General features: G+C 40.0%; 1 protein-coding gene across 2 annotated transcripts in view; it reads right to left on the reverse strand.

The window, feature by feature from the left end:
* Positions 1-13,181: 13,181 nt before the first annotated feature.
* timm44 (translocase of inner mitochondrial membrane 44 homolog (yeast)) overlaps positions 13,182-25,397 on the reverse strand; it is a 68,314-nt gene continuing 56,098 nt past the window's right edge. For both annotated transcript variants that reach the window (XM_048559368.1, XM_048559370.2), the window contains exons 12-13: positions 22,435-22,545; positions 13,182-13,557 (exon numbers count right to left, since the gene is read on the reverse strand). In XM_048559368.1, the coding sequence (XP_048415325.1) occupies positions 13,438-13,557; positions 22,435-22,545 (231 nt within the window). In that variant the 3' untranslated portion in view covers positions 13,182-13,437. The remainder of the gene's footprint in view (positions 13,558-22,434; positions 22,546-25,397) is intronic.

Here is a 25,397-nt window from a genome sequence, read left to right on the forward strand (position 1 = left end):
TATAACTTTTTATCAACCCAACTCAACATTGCATTCAACAATTTCAGGTCGCAAACACCAGTCTTATTTTGAATGGACATAGAAGTAACAATTTTGCTATTGCTATTTTCATCTACTCTAGATCCATCTTTTATTTCCTTACTTGTCCATTACTGTTTCCTTTTGCCAAGTACATCCATGCCTTTTATAACTTGATCTTTGCAGCTTCTTTAAACATGCCAACACTTATTCCTTTCCCATTTTGCTCTTGCACCACGTCTGCACTTCCTTAAAACTTGTCAAATCCCAAACCTTTCAATTTGTGATGAAAGATCATTGACTTGAATTGTTAACACTGTTTCTGCAGGCAGAGATGATGCGAGAACTGCTGAGTACTTGCAGCATTTTCTGTTTTTGATGCAAGATTTATATGGATTAATTGAGAACTAAAATGAAGCTAAGTTCAATGTTGAGAAAAAAATTAGCTCTTTTTTCCCTCTTCCAGAGTCAAACAGGCATTAAGAACGTGAAATTTTAATTCATCTAAATAAGAAAATCGATTGTAACCAATTAAGGAAAATAACTGATTCTAAAAAATTCCTAAGAAGTCACAAATCTACACATTGTGACAATTTATACAAACCTCAACACTTCTGTGCAGGAGTCTAAATTAGTGAAGTATTTTCCTGGAACATTTGAACCATTTATCATTAGACATCAGGTATGGACACAAATTCTCAAGCATTTTAAAATTTTAATACAACTGTCAAACTATAGACAAGGGAAATAATAGAGATTGACACTTTTATCAGAACTGAAAATCTCCTAATTAATATAAGTGGCAAGATTTTGCAGGAAGCTTCTTGGGACATTTTTCGGTGTTAAGAGAATCAAATCAAAGACGTTGAGTGAAAAGTGGTTCTTCAAAGCACTGCAGTAGCTTTGAATCCTGAAATATACTTGTGGTCTTGAGACAGATGGATTGTCCATCAGTGAAGGCCAGCCCACAAACAGCCCCTGGGCTTCCTGATGATTCGTTAGTTTTTTGGGGTCCACATCAAATGCTGACGTTTCTTGATATCCACTTTTTTAAAAAAGTGAACAGAAATTGCATATAATGTTCTGCTTTACAACACAAATTGTTATTCATAATAGTGAAGTTTATTATAGAAGAATTGTAATTGAAAAGTATTGAAACTGCTTTAACATTTTCTAATGCTTTCAGGGGCATAGTAAGATGTGGCAGCCAAAGGCATTAACAGTTTTGCGCTGCTTTCTGAAATTGATGAAATTTGATAACTATGAACAAGTGATAAATTTTCCATAACGTTATACACATGCACTGCAATGACCACAGGAAAGTGGTAAATAACAATAGTTCACCTTTTAGATCAAATATTGAAGAGAAATCCTGGAATGCAGTGGTATATGTTTGTATGGTGCATTGGTCTGGATGCTATGTACTAAGTGCCGAATAGATTCATAGAATCCCTACAGCATGGAAGTAGGCCTTTCTGTCCATCAAGTCATCCCATGGCTAATCCACCTAGCCTGCACATCACTGGACACCATGAGCAATTTAACACGGCCAAACCACCTAAACTGCACATCTATTGTCTGTGGGAGAAAACCCATACAGAAAACGGGAGAATGTGTAAACACCACACAGACAGTCACCCAAGGCTGGAATCAAACCTGAGATGCCTGGCGCTGTGAGGCAGCAGTGCTAACCATTGAGCCACCGTGCCAACTGAGACACAAGAAATTGAGTTTCATTGACAGACTGCCAAACAGAACAAAAAAAAGCAGCATTAACCAGGGCAAGCATGTAAGATTGCAAGTAGTCCCAACTAAAGCCAAGATTTCCTTAGAAATATTAACTTTTTTCATTCACAGGATGTGGGCATCACTGTCTAGGCCAATATTTATTGCTTATCCCAAATTCCCCAGAGGACATTTAAGATATTGTTGTGGATCTGGAGTCATAAAAATGCAAACCAGGTAAGGCTGGCAGTTTCCATTCCAGGAAAGGTGGGTTTTTCCAACAACCAAAAATGGATTCATGGTCATCATCAGGCTCAATTCCATCGTATGCCATGGCAGGATTTGAACCAGGGTGCCCAGAGCATTAGCTGGCTATCTGGATTCATGGTCCAGCAATGATATCACTAGGCAAAATTTGAATGATCTCGACATTTGGATGTTAAATTGAAAGGAAGAGTATACAATTCTGCACTAAGCAGTTGTAGGTCAGAAGATTGACAGAGTTTCAAAAAGGATCAAATAATGAGAAAGAATAATGAGTGAGAAACTAGAGTAAGAGAGAAAGTTAGCCTGAAATATAAAAACAGACAGTAAAGCATGCAAAGTTATTTCAAAAAGACCAATGCTCAGAGACTGAGCCTGCATAATTAATAATACAAAATAAGGAATGACATTACAATCACCAGGGACAGAATACTGAGAAAATCTTCGGAACTTAACAATGATTAATTTGCTCTTGATTGATTTTATCTTAGGGGTGTAAAGAAGTGGCTGCTGAGATAATAAATGAATTAATTTTAATTTTCCAAAATACCCTAGATTTTGGAAAGGTCCCATCAGATTGGAAAAAAGCAAATGCTACTCCTCTTTTTGAGAAATGAGGGAAACAGAACACAGGAACATAGGTCAGTTAGCTTATAATTTGTTATAAGGAAAATGCTGGAATCAATTATTAGGAATGTTATAGCAGGCCACTCAAAACCCCTTTGTAATCAATCAGGCTTGGTCAATTGGGTTTTGTGAAAAAGAAAGCATTGTTGACCAATTTATTGCAGTTATTTGGTGAAGTAACAAGCAATATAGATTGAGGGGTGCTTGTGGATGTGGTGTATTTCGATTCCCAGGAGGCATTGGATAAATTGCCACATTAAAGGTCACTACATGAAACAAGGGTTCATGGTATAGATGGTAACATAATAGCATAGATAGTAGACTGATTAGCTAATAGGAGATAGTCTAGGCATACTTGGCTTATTTTCAGGTTGGCGAGATGTAACAAATGGAGGACCACAAGGATCAGTGCCAGGTTCTCAACCATTTACATTTTACAATAATGACTTGGATGAAGGAACCAGATGAATGGTCGTTACATTTGGTGATATACAAAATAGCAGGAAAGTAAGCTGGATTGAACATGTACAGCCTCAAAGGGATATAGATAGTTAAAAGCAGCAGTATCTAACCAGTAGGATACAGAGACATCATTATCTCCATCATAATGGTCACTTTCATTAGAATATCCATGACTGAGGCAGTGGCCAGTGACAGGGTTAAAAGTATGCACTTAATGAAATCTAAACCTCCTCATATTCCACTTTCTGCAATTCCAGAATCTCTTCTTCACAAGTTTCAGATGCTATAAATAGATATCACTTGCTTCCCCACACTCCCCTCAATACTATTTTATCCTTCCGCTGCTTTCCTTGCAGAGACTCTGGAACAACAATGTGAAATGGAAGTAGTGAAAAAGACAGGAGAGGAGCAGGAAGACAGTGAAAAGAAGTTCCTGTCAGAAGATTTAAATGGAGAGGAACTTCAAAATGTTTCAGTGCTGAGGCGTCTGGGTATCCTTGTGCATGAACTATAGACTGCCAAGATACCTGGTTCAGCCACATCTCAAGTATTGAGGTTCTGGTCGCCTCATTACAGGAATGATATGGAAGCATTGGAAAAGGTGCAGAGATTTACCAGGATGTTGCCTGGAACGAAGGGAAGGTCTTACGAGGAAGGGTTGAGAGAGCGAGGGCTTTTCTCTTTAGAACAACGAAGGATGAGAGGTGACTTGATAGAGGTGTACAAAATGATCGGAGGTATAGATAGAGTGTACAAAATGATCAGAAGTATAGATAGAGCGTACAGCCACAGACCTTTTCCTAGGGTGGAGGTACCTATTACAAGGGGCATAGTCTTAAAGTGAATGGAGGGAGATGTCAGAGGTAGGTTCTTTACTCAGAGAGTGGTTGGGACGTGGAATGCATTGCTGGAGAGGGGAGTGGAGTCGGCCTCATTAGGGGCATTTCACCGGCTATTAGTTAGGCATATGGATGATCGTAAAACGTAGGGGTGGAGGTTAGGTAGACCTTAGGATTAGGGTAAAAGTCCGGCACAACATTGTGGGCCGAAGGGCCTATACTATGCTTTGTTCTAGGTACAACAAGTAGCAAGTGAGGAAAATGGAATTTTGGCATTTATTGTTAACAGAATAGAGTATAAAAGGCTGGAAGTGTGTAAGACATTGGTGAGATTGTTACATGAGCATTGCATACATTTTAGACCACTTACTTGAGGAAGGATGTAATTGCATTGGAGGCAGTTCAGAGAAGGTTCACTACATGAATTCCAGAACCAAAAGGCTTGTCTTAAGAGATTGAGCACTTTAGGCCGATACTCACTAGAGTTTAGAAGGAGAAGAGATCTGAATATTAGATGCTAAAGGGGATTGACAAATTTGATGTCGCGAGGTGTTTTCTTCTTCTGAGAGGATCTAGACTGAGGGGTCATAGTTTTAGGCTAAGTGGCAGCAGCTTTAAAACAGAGATGGGGATCAACTACATCTCTCAAAAGGTTATGAATCTGCAGAATTCGCTACACCAGAGTGCAGTGAATGCCAGGACACTAAATACATTTAAGGAGGAGCTAGACAGCTTATTAATTAAAATTAAAGAATTTATGGGAATTAGGCAGGAAAGTGGAGTTGAGTTTGGGATACAATGATCATATTAAGCGGAGGAGCAGGCTCCAGGAGCTGAATTGCGTTCTCCTGCTCATGGCTTTTATGTCATACATTTACATTCCCAGTACAAGCTCAGCTATGAACATCGTGAGTACTTCAGAGGATAGATTAGAGGCACAATCTGCTACAGTGTGAGGCAGACTGCAGCAAATGCAGGAGATAAAGGTAGTTTCAGAGATAATGGGAACTGCAGATGCTGGAGATTCCAAGATAATAAAATGTGAGGCTGGATGAACACAGCAGGCCAAGCAGCATCTCAGGAGCACAAAAGCTGACGTTTCGGGCCTAGACCCTTCATCAGAGTCCAAAAGGCTTGTCTAGGCCCGAAACGTCAGCTTTTGTGCTCCTGAGATGCTGCTTGGCCTGCTGTGTTCATCCAGCCTCACATTTTATTATCTCAGATAAAGGTAGTTTGTTTGCTCCAAGTGTGGAAGAAACCAATGGCTAAAAATGTCACGGCCTCAGCCACCCTCGCAGGAACTGCAATGCCCTCGCAGCTCTTCATGGAAGTTATGGCTGACATAGGATCTTGTTAATAAAGCAGAAACATTTAAGATATGTTCCTTGCTAGGTTTCAGACAGGTGAACTGCTCCCTCAATACCCTGGGCAGATTGAGTCTTTGATTGGGAGCTTTTCATTTTCTCCTAGCAACTGCCTTATTCTGTATCGCCCAGGCTCACACTAATTGTTGTGCGAAAGGTGGGGGGGCGGGGAATGCAAATTAGTGCACCCATGCATAGGAACAAGTGGCTGTGTGAAAGGGTTGAAGTCAGTACCAGTTTTTCAGAAAGTGCCACATCACATCTTGCAGACTAGAAACCAAACACTTACTTGCAGATCTAGCAAAGTCATGCTGAGTGGGGGTGGGGGTGGTTTTTGGCCGGGGGTGTTGCTGTGAAAGGTTAAAGGCCTTGGTTCAACTATTGAGTTTGAAAATGTATGCATTGATATCAAATCTGCATCATATGCTGATATTGATCATGGTCTGCATGCGAAGCATTCTTGCAGCAGGGGATACTTCTGTTCACCAACAGGCTCACCAAAATGACACCCACCGTAGCCAGCACTGGAAGTGTATAGATGTGCCACAGATCCCGTTCTGAAAACAAAAAGGCAGCCACAGTGTCGGAAAAGGCAGGAAGCATGTAATTGTCAGAGTCCTTGTCCTCTCAGGGTTGAAAATACTTGATTATGTGTTCACCAGATGCTTCAATCCTGCCTTATCAGCATTCTGCAGTGATTCAATGCTACTCACCTTTCAGTAAGTCACTACAAAGACCGGTGTCATCAGCAACAAAGAGTCACTTTTCACATATCCTTTACGTAATTGAGGAAAGTGAGAAATGGAACACAGCCAAGTGTACTTTGATAACAGCAGAACAAATGCAGCACGACTCTCAGTGACTGTAGAAAAATAACTGGGGATCAGGTGCTGCTTTTCACAGTGTAGAAAATATCACAACACTCCCTTAAATCACCTCTACAGAACCAACTATTCAGTCAGTCTCCTTCTTAACATCATATCATGGAGTGATCTCCAACTTGGTAATGTTGGATGAGGGGCTAAGTCGGGTGTAAAAAAAGACAATTATAGGAAATAAAAATTATAGAAAGAAAAAGCAAAACACAGTAAGAAAAGTGAATGTGGTCTTCTGGACAGTGCCTGGGGAATTAATAATGGAAAATTAGGAAATGGCAAATGAATTAAACAGATACTTCACATTTGTGTTCAATGTAGAGGACACAAATAACACCCCAGAAATATCTGTAAATCAAACTGAAAAGGAGCAAGAATAGAAAACAATCAAGGAAAGAGTACGGAGAAAATTATTAAAACTGTCAATATGACAAGTGTCTTGGTCCCATCGGATTTCATCCTAAGTTGTTGAAACAAATGGCTGCTGAGATTGTAGATGCTTGGTTTTAATTTTCCAAATTCCCCAGTTTCTGGAAAGGACCTGTCAATTTGGAAAACAGCAAAAGTGACTGTTCAATTCAAAGAAGGAGGGAGACATAAAGCAACAAATAAAAGGTTGGTTAATCTAACGTCCATTATAGGGAAAATTCAAAATCTATTAAGACAGCAAGGCATTCAAAAAATCTTAATGAGATCAGATAAGAGAAACATTTCAGTAAAACAAAGAACTGCAGATGCTGGGCATTGGAAAAAAAATGCCAGAAAAACTCATCAGGTCTGGCAGCATCTGTGGGAAGAAAGCAGGGTTAACATTTCAAGTCCAGTAACTCTTTATCAGAACTGAGAGTAGCTGGGTAAAAGTGGCATTTATGCCAAAGGCAAGGATGGGGTTTGGTGCCGGTGAGGGGTGAGAACAGGTGGAGATGGAGCCCAGACAGACAAACAGAAATATGGAGGGGGTGGCTAAATGAGGGGATTGTGGATGGCAGGCCAGGACAGGAAAGACAATCCATATAATGTGCGAATAGGCCTCACAGTGGGCAAGAATGGGTGGCTGTGCCTGAAGCAACCCATGTTATAACAGGGCTGGATGTAGGTGTTCTGCAAAGTAGTTACCCACACAGTAAACAGCAAAGATAGTAGACTACATCGAATGGAAGGTATGTCTAGGACAATGAATGGTGAGGAGGGACAAAGTAAATGGGTAGGTATTACACCTTCTGCGAATACATGTAGGCAGCAAAGTCTCTTTTCGGGCTGAGGAGAATAAAAACAATCTCTCCTAAATGAGCAAGGCAGTTATAGTTGAATAGTTAACTAGGGCTGATAGTTAATCTATTTTAAACCAGTTTCTGAAACAGCTGGGGTAGACAATAAATGAAGGTGCCTCTTTACAACCAGCAGGCAGTGCAGTGTAGCAGTTTGGTAAATACAGCAGTTAGATGAAATAATGGAGGGAGGATTTAGGATTTTCTCTTTGTTTATTCAGGAGTGACCCAAGGTCCAAGACCTGGGAGATTATGAAAGTATTAACCAGGGATTAGTGAAAGTCAGCTAATAATAGGAGACTGATGTTAAGATAAAGGGAGTATCTTTAAAGATTAAGTAATTAGAAAAGTTATTAAATAAGACTAACTAAATCCAAGCTAAAGTCACGGCAGGTGAGGTCAAGCGGAGTGGAATGTATGACCGGTGACATGTGAGAAGTCATGGACTCTATTGATGTCCTACATGACCATGTGTGCAGGAAGTGCTTTCAACTGCAGAAACTTGGGCTTTGGGTTTTGGAACTCGAGACACTGTGGGATTACCATAAGGCTGAAAGTCATGAGGACTCCTAAGTTCCTTTGTGCATCAGATTTCTGAAGCTTTCCCCAGTCATCCACCTCCATTGGTGACTCTCGAGGTTTAATACACTGCTGGTGTCTTCCACTGTGAAAACTGATGCAAAATACCTTTTCAGTTCCTCCGCCATTTCTTTGCTCTCCATTTCTACTTCCCCAGCTTCATATTCCAATGGTCCAATGTCCCCTCCTTGCCTCTCTCTTACATTTTAGATATCTAAAAAAAACTTGTTTGCATTCTTCTTTTACATTACTAGCTAGCTTACTCATATCTCAAATTCTCCCCTTCACCCAATTTCCATCGTCCTCCTTGTTATTGCTTTTTTTTAAAAAGTTCTCTCCTGCTGGTTTTTAAAAGGTTTCCTAATCCTCCGGCTTCCCACTAACCTTTACTACATTGTATGCATTTTGTCCTTTTGCTCTTATGCTGTTCTTGACTTCCCTTATCATCTATAAGCACCTTATCCTCCATTTAATATGTTCCTTCTTCCTTGGGATGAATTTCTGTTGTGCCTCTCAAATTACCCCCAGAAAGTCCTGCCTTTGCTGCTCCACTGTCTTCCTTGCTCAGCTCCCCTTCCAATCAACTCTGGCCAGCTCCTCCCTCACTATTTCAATTACCTTCACTCAGTTGTAACACTGTTGCATCTGATTCTAGCTTCTCCCTCTCAAAAGGCATGGTGAATTCTGTCATATTATGCTCACTGTCCCCTAGGGATTCCTTTACCTTCAGCTCCCTAGTCAAGTCTGCCTCTTTACACATCAAACCCAGAACTGCAAATTCCTTAATGACCTCTGTCACATGCTGATCCTAAAGGAAACATCTTGTGGACTTTCCAGATTCTTTTTCTTTGAATTCTGTCACCAACCTGATGTTCCAAATCCACCTACACACTGAAGCCCCTGACTGTTCATATTTCCTCAGCAAAACTACTTCCTTCTTTCTACCTATACAGATAACCAGATCTTTCCCTTCCCACTCCATGCTCCTCTGCAGCCTAAATGAGATATCCTGAAGCCAGGCACTAGGCAGGTAACACAGCCTTACAGACTCTCAATCCTGGCCACAGAGAACAGTGTCTATTCGCCTGACTGTACTATCCTTGATTACAACTATTTTTCTCTGCCCTCTTGCCCAGGATGCTGTAGGTTGCAGAGAGACATAGATAAGCTGCAGAGCTGGGCTGAGAGGTGGCAAATGGAATTTAATGCAGACAAGTGTGAGGTGATGCACTTTGGTAGGAGTAACTAGAATGCAAAGTGCAGGGCTAATGGTAAGATTCTTAGCAGTATAGATGAGCGGAGAGATCTCGGTGTCCATGTACACAGATCCTTGAAAGTTGCCACCCAGGTTGACAGGGCTGTTAAGAAGGCATACAGTGTTTTAGCTTTTATTAATAGAGGGATCGAGTTCCGGAACCCAGAGGTTATGGTGAAGCTGTACAAAACTCTGGTGCGGCCGCACTTGGAGTATTGTGTACAGTTCTGGTCACTGCATTATAAGAAGGATGTGGAAGCTTTGGAAAGGGTGCAGAGGAGATTTACTCAGATGTTGCCTGGTATGGAGGGAAGGTCTTACGAGGAAAGGCTGAGGGACTTGAGGCTGTTTTCATTAGAGAGAAGAAGGTTGAGAGGTGACTTAATTGAAACATACAAAATAATCAGAGGGTTAGATAGGGTGGATAGGGAGAGCCTTTTTCCAAGGATGGTGACGGCAAGCATGAGGGGGCACAGCTTTAAATTGAGGGGTGAAAGATATAGGACAGATGTCAGAGGTAGCTTCTTTACTCAGAGAGTAGTAAGGGAATGGAATGCTTTGCCTGCAACGGTAGTAGATTCGCCAACTTTAGGTACATTTAAGTCGTCATTGGATAAGCATATGGACGTACATGGAATAGAGTAGGTTAGATGGGCTTGAGATCGGTATGACAGGTCAGCACAACATCGAGGGCCGAAGGGCCTGTACTGTGCTGTAATGTTCTAGAATGGCTCCCTATACAAGTGTTATGGTCAGTTTCCTCATTATCACTACAGCTGCCACTCTCATCCACATAGGGATTAAGAATTTCAAACCTTAGTTGAGCTCAAGTGCTGAGGCTCCTTCAGCACTGCCTCCTGGTTCACCTCTACCTGCCTCATTTGTAGTTCCATCCTCCTGTCCCTAACCACTGACAAACTGTGAGATACTTAATCTAAGGGATGTGATTGCCTCCTGAAACACAGCATCCAGGTAATTCTCCCACTCCTTGATGTGTTGCAGCGTTTGAAGTTGTATAGAGTGTGTGGTTCCTTTAAAAGATTAGATGTTTTTCTAAGCTTAAGAGACTTATACAGAAAATGGGTCTGTAAGCAACTGAAAATGGATACAGCCAATTCTAAAATGGAAACGTATCAATTCCTTGTCTGATTATAAACCTTAGGCTTGTTTTGATGTTTTGGCAACTAGCTAGAATCAGCCAATTAATTTAAACCAAGCACCAAGTGATTGAAAGCCAATTGAATTAAAATCTGATGGTTTTGACATCAAACCAATGCTACCGAGTTTTGAGAAGATTTGTAGCTCAGGTTGAGGTTCTGGATGTGAGTTTGCTTCAGCTGGAAACCTTCCAGCTCAGTGAGCAAACTCACATCCAGAACCAATGCTACAGTAGAAAAAAAAATGAAATGTCAGCTAAGGTATATAAGGAGAGGGTTTTTGAAAATCAGTGTGAGTGGCCCACTACCTCAGAAGTAAGCACCTAACTCTCACAAGAAATCGCCATGCTCTGAGAAAGCATCATCTTAACCATAGAAGTTACCACACTTCCAAGTCTTCACAAAGAAAATATTCCTAACACCTGCATCAGCTGAACAAAAGCATTTATCACTTCTGAACACAACAACAAAGGCATTTATGACTGGAGAGAGAGTGGAGAAGACAGAACATTCCAGAAGACACATTCTCTGTGGACTTTGAGAGACTAAGTTTTGATTATTTTCTTCTTACCACCTGAGTTATATAAGTGGGACTTGTGTTTACTGGAATAGCATACTGGTAGAATTTTGTTCAGTTAGGGAATAGTTAGGAGTTGCAGAGAATTGCTCCATTTGTTGGTAGTTGTGTTAATTTGTTCACTGTTAGGGTTAACTAAATAAAGTGTTATCTGTTACTTATAAAGTGAATATCAGGAATTTTCTTCCATTTAATATCCTCTTCTCAATAACAACATAGATGGATTGGTCAGATCAGTGGCAGATGGAATTTCACCCTGATAAGTCAGGTGTAACACTTTAAAACAAGTAACAAAAGCAGTACTCAACAAATGGCAGCAGACGAGGAAGCTCAGAGAAACAGGCATCGTGGGGTGTTTGACCACAGACCCCTGAAGGCAGCAGGACAGGTTAATGGGGCAGTCAAAAAGGGGCACCTCCTTTTACCAGATGTAGCATTGATCAAAGGGCAGGGAGGTTATGTTGAAGCTATCCAAAACTTTGGTCCAGAGATGCCCAGAGTACTGTGTGCAGTTCTGGTCATCCCATTTTAGGAAGGATATGATTAGATCCCCTATAGTGTAGAGGATATACCAGGATATTGCCTAGGAAGATGCAGTTTCGGAATGAAGGAAGGTCTCCCATCAGCCTTTTCTGCTCTAAAGAAAACAACCTGAGCTCATCTGGCCAAACTCATGATTAGGGGCATGGACAAGTTGGCTGGAAAGTACAAAAACAAAGTTGCTGGAAAAGCTCACCAGGTCTGGCAGCATCTGTGAAGGAAAAAAAAAGTTAATGTTTTGGATCCAGAACAGTTCTGAGGAAAGGTCACCGGACCCAAAACATTAAATTGTTTTCTCCTTCACAGATGCTGCCAGACCTGCCGAGCTTTACCATCAACTTTGTTTTTGTTCTTGATTCACAGCATCCAGTTCTTTCGGTTTTGGCTAGAAAGTAGCTGCTCCCCTTAGTTGAAGTGTGAAAGACAAGGGGACATGTTTTAAAGACAAATGGCAGAGATTTACAGTAGATTTGTGGAAAGATGTTTTCACCCAGAGGACGATGGAAATCTGGAATGCACTGCCTGCAATGGTAGGTGAGGCAAGAAATCTCACAAACTTTAAAAAGTACTTGGATAAGCACTTGTCATGACATTCAAAGCTGCAGGCCAAATGCTGGAAAGTGGGGCTAGTGTAGATTCAGAGTAGTTTTGAGAGTGTAGACTCTACAGACTAAAGTGCACCTTCTATACCATATGTTTCTAGTTGTACGGAGCATTAGTGTGATGGTGTCTGGAGAGATGTGCACAAGGCAGATTGCATTGAACAAATATGCTGTTATGGCACTGGAAAGAGCGATAACAGTCCACCAGCGAAGGTAGATCAAAGCCAGAATCTGTTTGGTGGAAATTAAGAATCATTTTAGGAGTGATTATTCTGCTATAGCAAAGACCACCAAACAATAGGAAGGAGAGAGTAAACTTCATTATTTGCAGTAACCCATTCTGTTGATATGTAACAGGCACCACATACTAGCAGTTTTGAGGGTGGACAATGAGTCCTGAATCAGGATGCATGAAGAAAACTGCTGTCTTGAATGGTGCTGGGCATCAGCAAATATCCAGGTTATCTTATCCCACTCTTGATATGCTGATAGTGAAGAGATTCAGGTGGTGAGCTACATCACAGTACATAGCTGCTTCTGACCCTTTGGATTTTGGTGGTTGGGGACTTGGCAGTGATAATTTCAAAAGTCAGGGGAGTTGGACAGATCTTTTCTGGATTATTATTACCTGCCACTTGTTTGCCAAACTGGGATTCTGCAAAATTTTTCTTGTAGAAATCATCCATTTCAATCATAACAAGAATTGCAGTAATCAGTGAATAGGCTCAGTACTGAACTGAGAGCAACTGACACTTCCTATGAGTAAGTTCTGGAACAATGTCTTATGGTTGCAATCATCAAGCTCCCAATTACACCAACATACTTACCTGCTCCAGAACTGACGGTCAGGGACTCAACTGGTCAGTCCATAACTTTGTTTCTAGTCAATTTCCACTGCAACAAACTGATACTTACATTATTATCCTGTTGGGGATTTAGCATTAAATACTGTAAAAAGAGAGAGAGACAGGACACGTAGAAAAAGAAAATAAGTTTTAAAGGGAAAATACTGAACCAATAATCATACTATTAGAAAAGAGTTTTACTTTTTATTTAATATAAATTATTTACAAGACAGCAGGCATGCTTTACTGCCACTGACACCCACGGACCTGAGCACCAAAGCCTTTTCAGTCTTCATGTGACACAGCAGCAACTTCGAGTCTTAAGGCTCTACTGGCTGAAATATGTCATACTAACAAAATGCGTGGCTGCATTTCAGCAGAAACTCAGAGGCATTTCGTGATGGAACAGTGCAGGAATCCTGATCCACAAGCCCTTTCCCTTACAGGATCTGTTCTGAGCTTGATGCAGAAATATCCAAGAGCCTCCATGCAGCATATGGGTTAAGCTCATCTTGATCTCTACAAAGAGCCCACACGTAAAGCATCCTCAATACTTTATCCTGTGAGACAGACAAAAGAGAATGGGGGCAAGGTTGGGAGAAGGAAGAAAGAGGAAAAAGAAAGAAGTACATGATGCTCAATGCAAAAACATTCCAGCAATTTTCATTAAAGCTCTTATGCAACTTGCTAATTTACTGCTGCCTGAATGAAATACAAACAGAACTTTGTATAAGACCTTAAAATGAGCCCATCAATAATGCCTATGTTAAAGGGAAGGTTAATTTCATATGAAACGTTGACACAGCAGTCCTAGAACAGACAGTCTGTGTTGCAATGTAAATCAGATCAACCTACCCATCTTTCCAATTACTCTAATATCACAAGTTTCCAGAAAAAAATGCTTTGAAGCAGCCCATTATTAAATACATCTATAAATTTTAATAAACATTTAAATTAATACAGGTCTGCACTCCCTAGAGGCTAACTAATTATAATTAATTACACGTGCATTTAACTGTATTTGAGGTTTGAAGCACTGAATTTTTTTCAACTTAATTTGGATACAAAATAATGCGTATGTATGAAAGCAGAAATTAAACAAGAATTGCTGGATATACTCAACAGGTTAACCAGAAATTGTGGACACAGAATTAGAGATGTTTCAGGCTAATACTGCAAGTTCAAAAAAGGTCTTCAGAAACTCAGTTTCTCTTTCCAAATTTACTAACTGATCAGCAGTCTATTTCCAGAGTTTACTGACTTGATTTGTTTAACTTAATTCAACAGAAGAAAAGCAGTTTCAATTTTTCACCAATCTACATTGTCAACATCTGGTATTTGGGATAATGATGTTCTTCTAATTACTTTATTCAAACTCAAGTTCTAAGAGCTTGTCAAAACCTTTCAAATAATCAGATATGAGCATCAAAGCCATTACTTACGGCAAGCATATAAATCAAATTTTATAATGACATTCTACAAGCCTGTGCTTTTCCACATACAATGCCAGACTAATGGTCCCACTGAATTGTGTGCATGCATCTGCATTTTTTATGTTAAGTGAAACAAATTATATTTTAACTAAAATATAAGCAATAAACTACTTAATGGACAACAAACTACTGATGCTGAGGTGAAGTTCTCTCTCTTTAAAGCTAGAGAGGTGGCTACAGGTGATGTTACATAAATATTGGGCAAGTTAGAGATTGTTTTTATTCATTCACAGGATGTGGGCATCACCGGTCAGGTCAGCATGTACTGCCCATCCCATCCCTAACAGCCCAGAGAGTAGTTAAGAGTTAACCACATTATCAGCAGTATGGAGTCACATTTAGGCCAGAAAGGATAGGATGGCAGTTTTCTTCCCTGAAGTATATTAATGAACCAGGCAACAATGATTTCATGGTTATCGTTAGACTCCTAATTCTAGGTATTTATTGAATTCAAGTTCCACCATCTGCCTTGACAGGATTCAAACCCAGGTACACAGCACATTACCTGGGTCTCTGGATTAACTGTTTAGCGATAATACCACGAGGTATTATCACTTCCTCTCTAAATTAATATTTATCTGGTCTTGTTTCTGTTAAGAACTTAGAAATCCAAGTACTTTGTTTTCTGGTCATTGCAAATAATTGCAAGATGTTTGCTTAAATATATATAATTAGTCTATGTCAACTACAAAATGAGATTGTTCATGTAACAGGAAGCATTTTTATCCCATACTGAAATACATGTAACAGTTAAAAAAGCTAAAAATTTAGAATTTACCCTTTCTTCAGTATCTTACTTCAGATGTAAAACATTTTATTTAAAGCAAAGTCATTTATTTCTTCTGACTAGTCACAGTCTGACTTCAATGTGCTTATCTACAGCAACTAAACATTGAAGCATTAAATGACAGGAAATTCATATAGAACTCCACTTTAATTATGTGGCAAAAATGCAACACCTGTTGCGTTCAAAAACGTTTCACTCCTGATAGAACAGTGTCTTTAGCTTTTGTGTCTGGATATATGGAATGAATCATGGTAGGTTGGTAAAGGAAATAGGGAACTAGGTAGGCAACTGTGATCATATTTCCCATTTGCTTTAAGATAATGAAAGAAGGAACTAAGGAAAATAAAACAGGCAATAATACTGGCGAAAAATGATGTTGTGTAACAATGGGAAACATTTAAAATGATGCCAAAGAACATGAAAGGCAAGTATCAACCAAACACTTGTGGTTTCAGGAGAAATAAAGTCAAAGGAAGAACTGAGGGTTGAGAAAAAGATGTATATTAAGAAACTGGTGAACATGATAAGTGACGCTATAAACAGATTAACAGAAGTAGAAAAAAATTAGAAAGGCCAAGATTTTGTTTCAAAAGCAGGCACATCAATTAATAAGAAGTTGAGATTGGCACAGGACCATTTAGGGATATTAACAGAGGTAATGAGAGAATAACTAATGCAGGAATATTAAATAATTATTTTGCTTCGGTATCTACAACTAGAAACACAACTGTTAGATTGACATTGATGAAATTAGCAAAACGTTAAGCAGTTAAAAGGATGTACAGAATAAACTATCAACTCATGTGAATTGAAGTCACACTTTAACAGAATTGAGGCTAGAGGTGGGAGCAGCCTTACAACTCATTTTTCTAACAAATTACTAAATACCTATTGCAAGACTGGCACATTGCTCATGTAATTCCTATCTTTAATAAGAGTATCAAACAGATACTAAGAAAAAGATGGATCAGTCAGTTTAACGTCAGAGGAAAAATAATTTTTACCAAAGGATAATATAAAAAATATCTGAAAACCATCAACCAAAACAGAATCCCCCTTGCCCTCACGAACCACCCCACCAATCTCCGAATCCAACGCATCATCCTCCAACACATCTGGCATCTGCAATCCGACCTGACCCCACCAAAGACATTTTCCCTCCCCACCCTTATCTGCTGTCCGGAGGGACCACTCTCTTCGCGTCTCCCTCGTCCGCACCACACTCCCTTCCAGCCCCACCACACCCAGCATTTTTCCCTGCAACCGCAGGAAGTGCTACACCTCTCCTCTCAGCTCCGTCCCAGGCCCTAAGAAGACCTTCCACATCAAACGGATGTTCACCTGCACATCTGCTAATGTGGTATACTGTATCCGCTGTTCCCGTTGTGGCCTCCTCCACATCGGGGAAAATCAAGCGGAGGCTTGGGGACCGCTTTGCATAATACCTACGCTCGGTTTGCAACAAACAACTACACCTCCCGGTCGCAAACTATTTCAACTCCCCCTCCTATTCTGCAGACATGTCCATCCTGAACGTCCTGCAGTGCCACAACGATGCCACCCGAAGGCTGCGGGAACAGCAACTCATATTTCATTTGGGAACCCTGCAGCCCAAAAAGGTATCAATGTGGACTTCACTAGCTTCAAAATTCCCCTCCGCCAACCACATCCCAAAACCAGCCCAGCTGATCCTCCCCCAACCATTCCTCCTACCTCAAGTCCCCACCCCCATCTCCTACCCACTAACCTCATCCCGCCTCCTTGATCTGTCCGTCCTCCCTGGACCAACCTATCCCCTCCCTAACTCCCCACCTACACTCACCTTTACTGGCTCCAACCCCGCCTCTTTAACCTGTCCGTCTCCTCTCCACCTATCTTCTCCTTTATCCACCTTCTATCTGCCTCCCCATCTCTCTCTCTATTTCAGAATCCCCTTCCCCTCCCCCCTTTCTGAAGGATCTCGACCCAAAACATCAGCTTTCCTGCTCCTCTGAAGCTGCTTGGCCTGTGTTCATCCTACTCTAAATCTTCTTATTATAGCAATGAATTGTTAACATGGTTTGCAAAGGAGAAGATTTTATTTGACCATTCTTATTTAGTTTCTGAGGAGACAATAAGAGTGAGCGTACAATGGTAATGCAGCAGATAGGATTTATCTGGGTTTTCAAAAGGCCTCCAATGGGGGGTTTCTTAATGCATTAATGTTCTCATATACTGATAAGCAAGGTCAGAATGTAGAGTCAAGACATACACAGAGGATAGAATGTTAGCTAGCTTCAAAACAAACAGATGGTAGGTGCACTGGCATTTATTCAGAGCAGCAGAGAGTGTGAATTAGTGTCGCACGAGGATTTGTACTGAGTAATACTATTCGCAATTTACGTTAATGATTGGGATACTGGAATGAAAAACAGAATTTTCAAATGTGCAAACCATACCAAATTGGAGGGTACACCTGAGATAGTATATTAAATCGAGAGGTCATTTATTACTTGAAAGGTACAAGTCTAGCCAGAGCCAGAGAAACAAAGGGATCTCGAAGTACAAATATGCCGTCATCAAACTCTGCACCCCAGGTTTGGAAGCCCCTGGGTAGAAGAAAATGCAAAACAAGCATCAGAAAATTTCTAGAGGTATGAAACTCAAAATTAGGGAAATGATGTTAAATGATGTTTGGGGGTGGCACGGTGGCTCAGTGGTTAGCACTGCAGCCTCACAGCACCAGGGACCCCAGTTCGATTCAAGCCTTGGGCAACTGTCTGTGCGGAGTTTGCACATTCTCCCCATGTCTGTTTGGGTTTTCTCCAGGTCCTCCGGTTTCCTCCCACAGTCCAAAGACGTGCAGAGTAGGTGGATTGCTCGTGCTAAATTGCCCGTAGTGTTCAGGGGTGTGTGGGTTATAGGGGGATGGGTCTGGGTGGGATGCTCCAAGGGGCACTGTGGACCTGTTGGGGCCGGAGGGCCTGTTTCCACACTGTAGGGAATCTAATCACAAAAAAAACCTACATCAAGCCTTCATTAAACTACATGTAAGAATACTGTGTGCAGTCTTGTTGCAATATTATATGAAGGATATACAGGAAATGAAGGTGGTGCAGTGGACATTTACAGGCATAATTCTAGAAAATGCACTGTTTATACATCAGAAGAGTATTAATAGGTTGGGTATCTTTTCTCTAGGGGGAACAGAAGGGCTGAGGGGTGACCCAATAGAGATCCAGCACAGCCTTGAAAGTTATGAAAAGTTTTGGTCAAATAAATAAGTAAGAATGCTCTTCCACACAAGTAGAAACATAAGTTAGAGGCCATCAACATAACCCTCACCAAAGAGAAACTAAAAAAAATCCTTCTTTGCCCAAAGGATGGTGAGAACATGGGGCTTGCTATCATGGAGAGGTTAAAGTGAAAAATACAGGTACTTTTATGGACAAGTGAGACCAGCATTTAAAGGAGGAGAAAATAGAGGACCACAATGATAGATTTACGCAATGAAAGCCGAAGGATGTTCTGGTGGAGCATGGACTGACTCTGCCCCATGACCCATTTCTATACTGTATGTCCGGTGTCCTGAACCGCCAGGATTAACACAAGGGGAAAATCCACTCAGATTAAACATCCCCACATATAAATAACACAAATGCAAACACAAAAGTAAAAATACATTATTTTTACTCTTTCCTCTACGTTGACATTTATAAAGTAGTTGTTATTGTGAAAACGTATCAATTTTAAATAAAGTTGCACATTTTTATCTTTATTAAACTGAGTATAACGTCAATAAATTATTTCCATGCACGTAGGAGTTGATAAACGATTGAAAGAAAATGAGGTATTAAAATGTAAAGCCTTTTTTGCAGTAGAAAGTATCACCATACTAAGTACCATAAAAAGTAATAATCAATCTCCATGGTGTTGAGAATGGAAAATCTCCTGATAAAATAGGATCAGGGGATGGATTAACTGAGTTGAGAACAACAATAAAATTGAGTCACTATTTTAAAGTATATATTGCACAATGTTTACATAAATACCTAATACATTTTAAATATATTCTGTCCTATTTTTAATATTGTGTCAAATCCCTACAAATTTCATAATGACATTTCAAGCAAACTTGCCACATTGCAAGACACCATTCCTACTATTGGTACTTGCAAAGAGAGTTTATTTATAGCATGATATGTTTACACATGTAGTTCCAGAGAAAAACTTATCCATTTAAATTTCTAATGGGAAAAAATGGTAGGAAATGCACATATTTACAACTTACATTATAGATACATTTATGTAAAATTTATTTCACTTTTTTAAATTCGACAGATGCTATCACAGTGCTAGCGCTTTCAATTTTAGTGTTTTTCAGGTTCACTTAAGACTTTAAAACTAATTAGCAGTCCATATGATGTGCCAGAGATCTGACTTGCAGTGATCAACTCATTTCCCTTTCATGGAAGTCAGCAATCTGGAGCATGTGTTGGGTGCACCACACCCAGTGGCTAGAGTGTGAGTGCACAGATTAGAGATTAAAATTACAGTATCTAGAACAACCACCAAGAAACACAACAGCCGACTGAAAGATTGCCGCATGCCCCGTGACCAGAAACCTGGAACTTTAACAAAATAATGTTGGCATATGTAAATCCCAATTCTTTGATCCCATAAGTACATTACACAGCTATAATTGGGCTATTATGTGGTTAGCGCTATTCTAGTATGTTAACACCACAACATTTATGCTGCGTAGCAATATTCTGCTCATTTGTTTAAAGTTGCAACGAGCTGCAGCTCTATTTCAGAAGTAATCAGCATAAAATGCAAGCTCCCACCACAAACACCAACTGAAAACCCCCCAATACTATTTAGAGGGAATTAGAAGGATGCAAGCACACAATGCAATTAATGATGAATGAGATGTTATTTTCTTGATTATTCTTGAATTCGGTGCATTTTATGCGCAAACTAGTGAGAAAGCCTGAACACAAACAAAGTTGCTGGAAAAGCTCAGCAGGTTTGGCAGCATCTGTGAAGGAGAAAACAAGAGTTAATGTTTTGGGTCCGAAACGTTACCGCTGTTTTCTCCTTCACAGATGCTGCCAGACCTGCCGAGCTTTTCCAGCAACTTTGTTTTTGTTCCTGATTTACAGCATCCGCAGTTCTTTTGATTTTTATTTAGTGAGAAAACATAGCTGTTTATACCCAAAATAAATGGTAATAATCTATGATATTATAGCTGGTAACTTTAACTTTGATATTTATATTAAGCCTTTCATTATTTTATGTGGATATAAACAATCACCTGCTTAAATGCTTTAAGCTGTGAGGACTATACATGTATATTTCCTGTGTAATGCTAAGGCATCTATTACTGAAAACTGCATTTAAAAAAGTTCGTGTCTGTCTCTTCTGTTTCTAGGGTGGATTGAATGAAACCAAGTTAAAATAATTTAATTTGTTAAATTGATTCAGCAGACTACAAATCTTATTGGTAGATCAGTTGGTGTTGACTAATACAGCAGTGACCTTACAAGTCTGTTTTTGTCCTTGGGCAGCTCACAAAACAAACTAACGGGCACATTCTGTGTGACACTTTAGATCTAGATTGCCTACAGTGTGGAAACAGGCTCTTTGGCCCAACAAGTCTACATCAACCCTCAGAGCATCCCACCCAGACCCATCCCCCATAACCTACCTAATCTAGACATCCCTGAACACTACGGGCAATTTAGCATGGCCAATCCACCTAGCCTGCACATCTGTGGGAGGAAATCGGAGCACCCAGAGGAAACCCACACAAACACGGGGAGAACGTGCAAACTCCACACAGCCCAAGGGTGGAATGAAAACCGGGTTCCTAGCGCTGTGAGGAAGCAGTGCTAACTACGGAGCCAGAATGTCAATGTCAAAAGATACAGGAAGTTCAACAGTTTCTGGGTGTTCAGACATACGGGGAAATTGGAGAGCCTGGACTGGCCTGAACCCAAAATGGTAACTCTGCCTTTCTGTCCACAAATACTGCCACACCTGCTGAGTTCCTTCAGCAAATTCTATTTTTCTTTCAGATTTCCAGAGTCCACAGTTCTTCATTTTATATTAATTAATGGGAAGCCAAATCAAGGCAAATTATGAGGCAACACAAGTGAGATTGTGATTGACTGAATGGTTGCACAGGAGGTAGCACAGACTGTTGGCTAAATGGCATTCTACCCTGCCCCAATAACCCTGCAATCCCCACGCTTAACCCACCTAGCCTACACAACTCTGGATACCATGGGCAATTTAACATGGCCAATTCAGCTGAGCTGCACATCTTCGGATTGTGGGAGGAAACTGGAGCACCCAGAGGAAATACACACTGGCACAGAAAGAATGTGCAAACCCCACACAGACAGTCACCTGAGGGTAGAAGTGAACCAGAGCCCCTGGTGTTGTGTGGCAGCAGTGCTAACCACTGAACCACCCTCCAGCAAAATTTCTAATGACATCACAGGTTGGTGGCGGTAGTATGGAGGCGGCGATGTGATGTTTCAGATTCTGATGGGTCTTCTAGAGTTAAAGAAAGATCATGTGTATTTCCTCTCCTTGTATTAACATCAGGATATTCTCCCTGAATTTCAGTTACACAGCCACTCTCCATGTTCAAACCTACAAAGTGAGTGACAGCAACTAAGTTGGCTTAGTGTAAGTTGAAGGAAGGGATGAGAATCTCAGTTAACTAATACAATCCTCACTATCAGTGTGCGGTTTATAATCTAAACCATCTCATAACAGAAAAGGAGAATTTTCAATATCAACAATGCCAAATCACAAAAAAAAAATTCAACTTCACCACCCTGGCTTCTCCCTGCAACCCTCAATCCCCCGTCTCTGCAGAAACAAGATCAAATTGTTTCAAGGTTTCAATTTAAATGTACTTTTCTGACAATGTATTCCACAACTTTTAGTTCTAAAGAATTTAATTTTTAAACAGCCCCAGTACTTTAATTTTCACTGAAAGCAAACGCTAACATTTCATTGAATCAGTTGCTTTTTTCAAACTAAAATTGAAATTGCTTCACTTCAACCAAACCAGTTCACTACTACTGTTCTTTAAAAGCTCTATTGAGACATTTTTGTTATACTCAACATTTGTGTCATTTCAGGGGCTTGAATTTACATACCGGGTCGCCCTCCACCACGTCTCCATTGTGGTTCTTGATGACCATGACAAGCTGAGCCTGGAAGGTGATTATTAGAACAGGTCCCTGCTCCATCATTTTCCCCATAGCCAGCTGCAATCAGAGAGAAAAAGTGTGTTGGTCAGCAAGAAATGCTCCTCTCTTTTACAGATCTGTAGGCCATCAACACATTCCCTTTTAAAAGGATGCATCTCCTAACAGTTCAATTCAAATAATATAGTTTATACAAGCCAATTGAAGCAGATTCTCTTGGTTATGTAGTGTGGAATCCATTTCTACTGCACTAATATCAGAATGGATGAATTAATCAGTAAAAGGAAATTTGCTTTTGTGATTGCAAAGCCTAACTAACATTGCTCTACACCAAGTTCAGATGATGATGCACAAATTACAATGTCACACCTGTAATGATTTTCTGACTTTCTACTATCTCAGTTTGATTAAGGCTTACAGACAGAGGTCTTGGACTTAATTCCAAGTCTGTATCAAATTAGCAGACCTCAGCTGGGCCAGGATTTCCCTTTGGAAGGCAGAAGGGAAAGAAAAATCAGTGAGAGTTGCCTCTGATCACCATTCAATGATGTGAAGTGAAGTGCAGTGCACTGCATTGCATCAGATAATGACATAATTTGGTTTATAAAGCAAACAGTGCCTGTTGAGACGGAATGCCTTAAATTCACTAACAGGAAGCATGAGAGTGAATTGCTGGAAGATCAATGTAACCATACCCAGTTCGTGCTGTAGCCTTCAAGAGTAGCAGATTACAGTCTAAAATATTGCTAGACAAAAGCCACAAGTTTAGGACTGAAAAATGACAAAGATTGGCGAGGTGCAATGAGAATCCTGGAGAGATAATGGTTGCAAACATGAGTAAGGTATAGGGATGAGCTGAGGGCAGAAACAGAAACATCATGCGTAAACAGATGATCATTACAACTTTACATTTCAACAGGGAATTTCAAAGGACATGATATGAACCCAAACGCCAGGGCTGATTTAGGTATTTTCTTGCTGCTTTGAAGTTTGAGACATTGCAGAACTTAGAGCCCACAGATCCAAGTGTCAAACAATAAGAACTTAATATTCAGTTTTAGGAGTTCATCCCCTAAAAAAAGGCAAGTTCTCAAATTCAATGAAAGGTGAGGTTTGTCACTAATGTCACCCATTCTTATACTGTGAATGAAGTTTAATTGTTACCGTTCCATTTTGTAACAGCAAGTGTCAATTAAAATGCCAACATTATTGAAACAAGCCAAGTGTTGGACTAAGGCTGACAGCCCTGGAATAGAACAGTGGGAAATAATAGGAACACGGATCTTGAGCAGACTATTCACCTTCTCAAGTCTGCTCTGCCATTTAATGAGATCATGGCTGATCCGAGCAAAATGCCAAATCCACCCTCTCACTGCACCGATAACTACATCCCCCCACCCCCACAACTTACCACGAATACACCTCTGTCTTAAAAATATTCAAAGACTTTGCTTCCAACAGCTTTTAGGGAAGAGAGTTCCAAAGACTTTTTATAATGCTCTGAAGGGAAAGAAGTTTACTTCATTTTTTTAAAAAAAATGAGCAGCCTCTTATTCTTAAAGTGGCCCCCAGTTCTAGATTCTCCGATAAGATGAAACATTTTCTGCACATCAAGTATGTTAATACTCTTTTGAAACATTTCATATTCTGTCAAGTCACCTTACTCATCTAAACTCCAGCTATACAAGCCGAGTTAGTCTAATCCTTCCTCAAAGCAAATTGCCCATTTCAGGTGAGCAGGTAAACCTGCTGTGAATTTATGTCAATGAATTTAAATTCTTCCTTCAGTAAGGTGTGCAATGCTATACTCAGTACTCCAAATCCATGCTCACCAGTGTCTTGTATAACTGAAACATAACCCTCCTACACTTGCATTCAATTTCCCTTGAAGTAAAAGACAGAATTTTATCAACTTTCCTAAATGTTTGCTATCCCTGCATACTAACCTTTTGCGATGAATGCACAAGAACACCCAGATCCCACTGCATTTTGGAGCTCTATAATCTCTCATTTTGATAGAACCACACTGTACAAAATGTTCGACTGTCCATCAAGTCTGCACCAAAGAAAAAACTACTCTAAATCTATACTAGTTCTACTTTCCAGCACTTGGGCCATAACCTTGAATGTCATGACATTTCAAGTGTTCAACCAAGTATCTTTTAAAGGCTAATGTTTCAGGCTAGGTTTCTCTTGTTCTCTACATTTGTCCCTCTCTGTTAACTTTTGAATATACTTGGCTGTTTTTAAAATTTTATCTAATCTTCTAGCCTGCCACCTGACTTTTCACATGATCTGTTTTCTCTTTAAGACAGATACCATTTTTAACCTTTCCAGTTATGAATGATGGATCCATTCCTGGGAAATTTCTTACTTAGGGAATGTACCTATTTAGATGAAAAATCTGTCAACTTAGATGTTGGCCATTGTTTCTCAACTGACATTTGTTTAAACCTAATTTGTCTATTTACTTTAGCCAACTCTGCTTCCATGCCCTCAATTTCCCTTATTTAAAAACAGCTTCAGACCCATTCCTCTCCCCCAAACTGAATGTTTTTTCATCATATTATGATCACTATTAATAATAAGAGGCATCTTCAATATGTTATGATACTGAGACAGCTGAACCATATCAGACTTCTGCTATGGTACTTAATACACAGTTAAATTAACCCTTCAAAGACCCTCAATAGTTACTTCAATGATTGGTAATCAGATATTTTTGAATCACCGATCCCAGAATTCACCAGTAATTAAAATCTACACATTGGTTTTGCATCTTAAACAAAAGACTTAATTTACGAAACAGTCAATAACTTCAGCAGAGAAATATTATAACAAGGTAATCAAAGTCAAAGACAAATCGCTGGAGAAACTCCAGTATGTTTTCACCCTACAGATGCTGACAGTTA

Source organism: Stegostoma tigrinum, chromosome 30, assembly GCF_030684315.1.
Source record: "Stegostoma tigrinum isolate sSteTig4 chromosome 30, sSteTig4.hap1, whole genome shotgun sequence".
In the NCBI taxonomy this organism is placed as follows: Eukaryota; Metazoa; Chordata; class Chondrichthyes; order Orectolobiformes; family Stegostomatidae; genus Stegostoma; species Stegostoma tigrinum.